At 32.8% G+C, this 9,456-nt stretch overlaps 1 protein-coding gene across 1 annotated transcript; it reads right to left on the bottom strand.

Annotated features, from left to right (window-relative positions):
- Window positions 1–237: 237 nt before the first annotated feature.
- Window positions 238–2,033, bottom strand: LOC145136381 (ethylene-responsive transcription factor RAP2-4-like). The gene has a single exon (XM_079070502.1). The coding sequence runs from the start codon at window positions 1,450–1,452 to the stop codon at window positions 508–510; it is 945 nt and encodes a 314-aa protein (XP_078926628.1). The 5' UTR covers window positions 1,453–2,033; the 3' UTR covers window positions 238–507.
- Between the last annotated feature and the right edge of the window lie 7,423 nt (window positions 2,034–9,456).

The following is a 9,456-nucleotide window of genomic DNA, read 5'->3' on the forward strand; positions in this document are numbered from 1 at the left end:
AAAATTCAAAATTTGACAAAATGTTGTCAAAAACTCAAAATTCAGATTAAAACGCAGATTATTATAAACCAAAATTCAAAATTTGACAAAATGTTGTCAAAAACTCAAAATTCAGATTAAAACGCAGATTATTATAAACAACACGATACGACAAAACTATTTTACTCTTTGATTTCCTAAGATCTCAAAATAATATCGATATGTTAAGGAACATATTATATTAAACTGCAAATAAAATACATAATAAAATAAAATGAAATTACCAACTACCCCAACTACATAAAAGTGAATACATAATAAAATAAAATGAAATTACCAACTACCCCAACTACATAAAAGTGGTGGGCTCTGCAATTGTCAAAAACTCCATTGCAGTAGCTCCCGCTTTCTAAATTTACAAACTAGCCCTCATAGACTCTACAAAATTACAAATATACTCCTCAGAAACACTACCACTTGAAATAATTAGTGGCAGCCGTAACTTAACTACACAAAATAACGAGTACACTAGATAGAACCCCAATCGATCTCATACGACGGGTATTTTTCCAACAAGAAATTATCTGATCCACACCACGCGCTCTCCTCCTCCGTGAATTCCGGGAACGACAGATCCGACGACGGTGAAGACCCGCCGGATACCTCACTCTCCGATCCTTCAACCTTCACGACCTCCGGCTGCTCCACCACAGTCCGTGGTTTTGCAACCGTTGACCGTTTTGAACCTTTCTTCTTACCACCGTCGATGCTTTTCCCCTCCGCTAGCGTCTGGCAGATCGCTTGCAGCTTGGCGTCGACGGAGGAGTGAAGCGGCTTGTAGTCGCCGAACTCGCCGCCGATGTGAGTTCCGTTATGACGCAGGTGAGGAAAGTTGAGCCGCGCGTAGTCACCACGCAGCTTGTAAGCTGCAATATCGTAAGCCAGAGCGGCTTCCTCAGCTGCATCAAATGTACCCAACCAAAGCCGGGTCCGGTTCTTGGGCAAACGGATCTCTGCGACCCATTTTCCCCAGTGCCTTTGTCTCACACCTCTGTAAAGCTTCGTGGGTTTCGGAGGTGATCCGGATTGCTTCATGGGTACGGGTTTCGGAGCCAAGTAATTATTATAGGTAGGTAAGTTGATCTGGGTTTGGATCTGATGGATCTGAGATGGTGTCAGCTGGTTCAACCCGAATGAGGAAACGGATTGGTCATAACCAAACGGATCTTGGGTCGAGAATCCGTGGGTGTACCCATCTGGATAAAATCCGGATTCTTGTTGAGTAGGAGAAGAAGAAGAAGAAGGAGAAGAAGAGAAAGAAGAAGAAGGGTATGGGTAAGAAGTAGAAGGAGAAGAGAAAGCAAGGGTACTATCGTAATTTGACTTGAAGAAAGGCCCAAGTGCATCCATGAGCTCACCGGTTGACTGCTGGAAATCATTAACATTCCAAAACTCCATTGTAGCAGAAGCCATTCTTAATTTTTTTTTTTTTTTTTTTTTGAATCAAATAATTGAAGAAAAATAAATTCAAGATTTTCCAACGAAAAAAACCAGGAAAATCAAGGGTTTTTCAAATAATAATAAAACCCTTTTTTCTTCTAAATACTTAATAAAATCTAAAATAAAACCAACCTCAAGGGACTAAAATAAACCCTAAAAAGGTATGATTTTGATGTGAAAAAAAAATCAAGATTTACAAAAATTTAGAAATAGAACCCAAATGAAAAAAGCTGGATCTCTATTCTGAAAAACACCTGACTCTCTGATTCGTAGAAAATAGAATTTAAATCAAGTTTGTTTTTTGCTCAAAAAATCGTTGAAAAGATTAAACAAAAACAAACCCAAATCAATATTATTTTTTCAGTTTTGAAAGACAGATGAATTGCAGAAAGGGATGAACAGAAGCGGGGAGTTACAGAAGGGGGGAATTGTGATTAAAATTGAAGAACTCAAAACAAGAAAGTGAAGAAATCTTGGAAGTGTGATTGAGTGTGTGTATGTGTGAGAAAAGAAGACTCTCAGCCTCACCTTTTGTGTTTTTGGGATGAAGATTGGGGTTGGAGAAGTGGGTGTGTTTTATAGGGTGAAACCCACTTTGTTTAACCCAACACCAACCCACCTTTCTAACCAGGGTTACTTTGTTTCTCATCTCAAAAATAAATAAATACTTTTTCATGTAAAACAAACGTTACATTTTTTATTTGGGTTTTTTTATAGGATTAATTGACAAAAATAGCAATGGAAGTATTGAGTTTGTCACTATTTAGTTTTTGAAACTTTTAAACCTTGTTAAATTGGATATAAACTTTTTGTAAATATATATTGATTTTTTTAACGGCAAATCTAATTACTTATAAACTATTTTTATTAATTTATATATATATTTCAGACAAGACTTGAAACTTCGACTTCAAAAATAGATTAACAATTGATACCGGTGGGCTAAAATCCATTTGATTGTAAAGATTGATTTAGCTATTTAGATATCTATCTCATTTCTTGATACCTATAAGTCAAATAAAACTAAGTTAGACCATCAATTTAAAAGGTGCTATTATACGGACCTTCCCACTCACATAAATTATGAAATCATGAGATATACATATTATTTTCACTCACAATGATGAAACACGAAACAATTTGTGAGTACATATAAAATTTCTCAATTTAAAACATGTTAGATTAGACCATAAAATTCAAAACATGCTAAATTAGACTTTTAAATTTCAAATTATGTTAATTTAGATCCTTAAAATTGCACTTTTTACCCGCTAAATTGATAGATTTGCAAAATTTTATAGTCTCGTTTAACCATGATCCGAAATTTTGTTAAATCACAATACTTCAAATCCAATATTATTAATTTAATGCAACTTTTTATTTTAACCTAAAATTATTTTTAATATAGCATCCTATTTAGTGTTATACTATTAGTTTAGAGGTCAAACTTTACATATGGTAGTTTTATTTCTACAAATTTAAATTTTATATTATAGTGGATTTAATTGACTAGTTATATTTTAGGTATAATTATTATTACTTGTAATTGTAATATTACGTCACATATTAAACATTATTAATTAATAATATAGATAAGATAATATTTATATTTTAAATTTATTTAAAACGTTTGAATATATTTATTTATTTAAAAGCCTATCACATATTTAATAAAATAATTAATTATCAGTTTAACACATATCTTACAATAAAAATATTCTGTTAAAGCATACAACTAACCTACATGTTATTGTGACAAAAAAAGATGTGGAGAAATTTATTATAAAAATGAATTATAAATATAAATATATTTTTAAAAATATATATAAGCTATAGAAAATTAAACTAAATTTTTTATTTTTATATATAATATAATATGTTGGAGATGAGACGACATTACATTTTTAACTGTAGAAAATAGTGTTATTCATCATAATATATTTTAATAAATTTTATGATTTTATCATGATGTCTAATCATGCGATTAAATTTAAAAAGCTGTAAAAAAATATTTGAATATTAGTATTAAAAAAAAAAAGATGTTTAAGATAATATGGTAAACACCTACAACACTCATCTGTTATGATAGTTGTCGATTAAGAAATAAATTATCATATAATTAGGATAACTTAAAATAAAAAAATGTAATTTTTTGAAAAAAGAGGGTATCGTACAACTATAAGTTTGCTTTATTTGGTGGTGGGGTTAAAACTCATGTATTTGTTTTTGGAATTATGTGTCAGTTTCAACGTTGAGTGCGTGTATGAGGTCATAATGACATTGCACCAATTAGGAATTGCCGCGTGGCGTTGCTGGCGACATGTAGCCATTGCTGATGGAACGGCTGCCGTTAAAGTTAAACGTTGCTTCTAAGTTAGGTTTGACAAAATTGTATTTCCGTGTTCATACTTCATAGTGTACATTGTACAGGTAATACTCACTCTATAATTAAATTAAATTAAATATTATATATCTTAGTTGATTTAAAGCATCAATGTTTATATCTTTGGTTATTCTAGAAATAAATTTAAAATATATATATAGAATTAAAAGTTATTACTTAATTTTGCAAACTATTTAATGTAATCTAACAAAAATAACCCAAAGGTGACGATTCACATGATTTTAAATTATTTGCAAGTTAAGAGAACAAATGTAGATTTAACAACTGGCTCACTCAACACAAAATCCGACCAGATTCAAGATCCTAACCAAAGTATGGCCCTTTTTTTTTCCAGTTTTCATTTGGCTTTTAATTTCCGTTGCAAATGTTGTCCAAAAAAAATTTACAACTTTGTACGATTTTTCAAAACATAGTTTTTTATAGCATTACTTCTTTTAGATTTTATTTTAAAATGCAGTATTTTTCAGATTATTTTTTACAATATTATGTTTACATTTTGTTCATATTTGTTTTTATACATGTTTTTGAGATTTAAAAAAAATACATATTTTTTATAATTTTTTATGCATTTGTTTTCATACATTATACATATAAAATGTTAAAAACAAATAAAAAAATATTATTTATTATATATTGTTTTTACAAACCAAAAAATATATTTCTATTTATAATAAAATATAATCTACTGTAATTCATGTTTTATATACAGTACATACACAAAATTCATTCAACATGGGTTGCAACTTAGTTTTAACATTTTATAAAAATTAGATCGTTGTAAATATATAATTATTTTACATTAACATTATTGAATATGTTCTATAATATATTAGCATTTTTGTGAGTAGCCCATAATTTGCCATTTGACAAGCTCCTAATTCCTAAATTAGGCCGTTGAAACTTAAAATGGAAGATGGGCCTTTGAATCCAACGACAATGAGACAGGCCACGTGCCCACCTGGTCCACGGGTTCTTGATATAGGGACCTTTCAATCAGCCATGCTGTCTCATTAATAGCATATGCTGATATTTGGTCAAAACATTTATCTAGCATTCACGTCTTACACGATCTAGTATAAATATACAATAATAAAGTAATAAAATTATAATGAACCAAATATACAAATAATAATATAATTGTTAGTTTGTTACAATTAATATAACTCTAAGGATATGACTATGTGATTATTAATCAACCCGTCTAAGGGGTTTTAATCGAACCACTAGTATACATTACTGAAATTGTAACTCTTTAGAGAGGTGGGTGTGGGTAACGCCCACACGAGTTACTAAGCTAAAAAACAAAAAAACGCCGTTATCAAATGTGATGGTGGTAACGGGAAGTAACGCGAAAGCCTTTAACATGTAATAACGGGGGGATGGACGGTGTTCATTGGCGTTATCACGTGTTATGAGGCACAAACAGGAGTGGGCGTTGCCCACTCCGAGTAGTCTTAAAAACCACGTACGTTATGCAAGAGCCAACTAGATCAGATGAGTTAAATGTCGATATCATACATTTAAATATTTCTGTAAATTATCTTTAAAGGGAAAAATAACTTTCGTATAATCTGTTTCTAATAGACTTAAAAAAAAAAAAAAAAAAGTTGGAGGCACATGAGTAAAGGAGAAAGTTGTATGTATTTGTAATTGAATCAAACTTAATCATGGTTGTGTTTATTGATTAGTCAACCAGGGAAAACCACGTTCATTGCACGTGGTGGCCCTTTCACGAAAGAGAAATCGTTCTTACACATTATCAAACATTAAACTTTCATTTATTTATTAATAAAGGAAATTGACTTTGTCATGTAATAAATTCCAATAGTTAATATTTTGGTAACTTTTTTATCTTTTTATACAATAAAAAATTTCATATATGATCATTACGATACGGTTGTAATGAATTATTGATATTTTGGTAAATTTTGTTTTATTCACGTAATATTATTATTTCAGAAATTTAAATTGATAATTGAAATCGTGAACATCCGTTCCACTCTTGTTACCTTAAACAACTTATGGCTTTTCTTTGGTACAATGTCACCCATTATTACTCTTAATGTACTAACAATGCAAAAACTCTTAATATATATCAAGTAAGAAAATACAACCAACCAGCTGGCACATAATAACATATAAATCACTAGCATATAGTAGCATATATATACATCAACTATCTAAAGTATGCTAGTTCACTTTTAAAGTTCTAATTAGGTAAGCATACGACCTTGTGGGCTGGTGGTTTTAAGGGAAATACTCAAGTGTATTTTAGTGTACTTAGACCCTTAAGGTGTATTCAAGGAAATACCTTAGTGTACATAGACTATGTTAAAATTTCACCTTGATGATGCCGACAAGTTAGGTGTATTCGACAAAAAGATTTAAAATGAATTTTAATCACTTTACTAATATAATTCAGTTGCATAAAAGAAAATAAATATACAAGCATTTTCTTTGTGTGAGAAGCTCTCAACCTCGCAAAAGGTTTCTGGTGTGGACTACAGTCGACTCCAACTATAGAATAAAACTACCGTTGACAATTGACTTTGACCAAGTTTGACTTTAGGTCAAATTGAATATTTTGAGCTATAGATTGAGACTTGGTCCCCTATTTGTTGCATAGGTGACATGTTGGATCTGTGATCATCATTGTTATCTTCTAAACTGCAATGTGAGTCTGCTCACTATACTTGCCTGTGTGGTAGTATATGCTTGTTGACCAGCTGGGTCTTATTTTGTTGATTGTTGTTATAAGTGACCCGAGTTGCTGATAACTCCTAGATTGTTCTGAGTCTATGAGACTGCTGATAGTCCCCAGGGTTGTTGATAACCCTTAAGGTGTGATGTTAATCCATAAGGCATGTTGTTAGCCCATTAGGACCGCTAATAGTCTCCAGGGTTGCTGATAACTCGTAGTTGATTGTTGTGATGTGTTGTATGCGATATTTGGGGAACTCACTAAGCTTTGTACTTACAATTATGGATTAAATATTTTATATACTTATCAGATTGCGAAGGTGGGACTGTACACACACATCAATAGATTTATGATTTGAATTTCCGCATTGTCTTCTTTAACTCTGATTTCAGAATAATGGTTTATGAACAAATGGTTGTAAATTTACTAAAAATGCATGTTATATTATTTTAAAAATGAAAAATTTAGCCTTGGCTTTTGGGACGTTACAATCTCAACATCGTTCGTACTAAGTCAATCCATTCCTAATACTATGTTGAAACTGTTTAACTCAATGGGCAATACTTCCTCGTGGAACATTCTCATTCAAGTTAATGACAATATTTTTCATGCATCCGATAACAGGTACAAACCTGCCACTAACAACCTCGGCTATTAAGGCATTAGCTAGTCTATCTATAGGCATTTATAGTCTTCTACCAAATATACAAAAAATAAAGGAGTAGTTCGCTCTATAATCAAACAAAATATTGGCAGGCAAATCATTTACTAGAAATGTACCATAAGTGACGTATGCTTCTTCCTTTGCATCTTCCAGAGTCATCTGGAATGTTCTCGTCTTTGGCTTTGCCGGCACAGTCGACTTTGCAACTTCTTTCTTCTTTCTTCTTTGGGCAGTCCTTCTAAATATGCCCATCCTCTCCACATCTATAACATACTCTCTTATTAAATGTGTATTCATTAGAGTAGTGACCAATCCTTCCACATTTGTAATAGGTCACTTCCTCGTTGCATTCCCAAAGTGCTTCTTCTTGCACTCTCGCACCACTTCGCTTCTTTATTACTCCCAAAATTCTTGTCATTAGGACCAGTCTTCGAACATATGCTCTTCTTATTGGACCTTGAAGATCCTTCAAACTTTATATTCTCTCCTAACTCAGCTCTCTCCAGACCATTCTCTCTTATTTGGGTCTCAACATTCTTAGCTTCCCAGATGGCTGCTTTAATAGTGGTTGCTAGCTTCACTGTTGGACCAAATTTTGTTGGTAGTCCACTAGAAAACTTGTTTATCTTGGAGAGTTTAGTAGGAACCAAATAAGGAACTAGCTTCATCTTCTCGGTAAAAGCTACAACATACTCGTTGGCACTTATCTTGCCTTTCTTCATATTCTAGAATTTCATTGTTGATCTGTAACGACCCTATTTTTCCCACATTGCCTTTGAGGTTAGTTCCGTTACATTTTTATGTTAAGTTACTTTTCTATTGATTAAAGTTACCTTTTGGGGGCTTAAGTGTAAAAATTGGTTACTTGATCATGCATATGGGTCATATGGTCATTTTTACACACTTTGAGGGGCTAACATGAAAGATTGGCTCATATTTATACACCACTTAACCCTAATCTGGGATTTAGCAATCATTTGCGGCCAACAAACCCTATTCTAAGCCTCCATCTTGTTGGGAGAGTGTTCTAGGGTTCTCGCCTTTGGCGAAGAGTTGAATTGAAGAATGAAGGTGAAAGCATTGGTGCCTTTGGTGGACTTTTGGTGGGGACTCTTGAAGCTTCTTCTTTAGCACCCTCTTGGTGATTCATTTTTGGATTTCTAGAAGGTAAGGACATATACCCATAATTCATTTTGTTGTCCTACAAATCACATACAAGGAGAGTCCATGAATGATGCAAAATTCTTGGTTTTGGTGTGTTAGATTGTCCCATTCTTGTCCCTAACATTTTAGTCACTTAGAAATGGTCTTGAGGGTTGAGATCATCCCAATTGAGGCTTTGATTGGACCCAAAATGTGCAGATTAAGGTCATCAATCGATGATAAAAAACTGTAACTGCCCAGTTTCAAGATGTGGTCATCCTCTTGCCACGTCGAGACCTAGAACATTTAGGATCACGTCTGATTCTTAGCCACGACGTGAGTATCTATTTTTCATGTCGTAATGATGTGGAACTGACTGGCCAAACCATAATTGTTATTTTATATAACGACGTGGACATCCTAGTTACATGATGGGATGGCGGAAATTGATCGGGCCAGAATCGCAATGGACACTAAGCTCGCGATGTGACACCCCTTTGGCCACGACATGAGATCCGTCTTATCAGAATTGTTTTTATTTTGTGACTTGTTTTTGATCAGTTCTTTGGGTATTATTTTAGGGGATTTAGAGTACATGTGAGAAGGTGATTTTCCTCTGTTCATAGCTCCACATAACTTGGACTAGAGGTGAGTCATTTCTTGTATGGCTTAAGCATCATGTTGGATCTTGCATGTACCTATACTTGTGTTCTTGTTTATTTGATGTTATGCGATGTTATACACTAAATGTAAAGGGATTAAATATAATCTGTACATGTAAACTTATTGATGATGCAACTGAATTTAGGGATCCTTATATGTTAGATTTCTTAAATTAATCACTTGGAGCAAGTTAGGAGGGTTAGGTCGAGGCTAGAAGTTAGAACTATTTGTATGGTTTAATTGTGATGATATGCAGGTTATAATTATTTTTTGTTACTCTTGAATGACACTATGATATACATGTTAGAAGTTGTTTGTTGATAGGTGTATCTCTTTACATACTACTAGTTGATGTTATGTGGATATACCTTGATGTGTGATTGAAAGATGTAGTATTCCATG

Source organism: Lactuca virosa, chromosome 9 (assembly GCF_052849685.1).
Source record: "Lactuca virosa cultivar CGN04683 chromosome 9, Lactuca_virosa_CGN04683_v6, whole genome shotgun sequence".
NCBI classification, from domain to species: Eukaryota; Viridiplantae; Streptophyta; class Magnoliopsida; order Asterales; family Asteraceae; genus Lactuca; species Lactuca virosa.

Excerpts from the sequence above, each read along its gene's own strand:
- LOC145136381 (XM_079070502.1), bottom strand. The coding sequence starts at position 1,452 with ATGGCTTCTGCTACAATGGAGTTTTGGAATGTTAATGATTTCCAGCAG.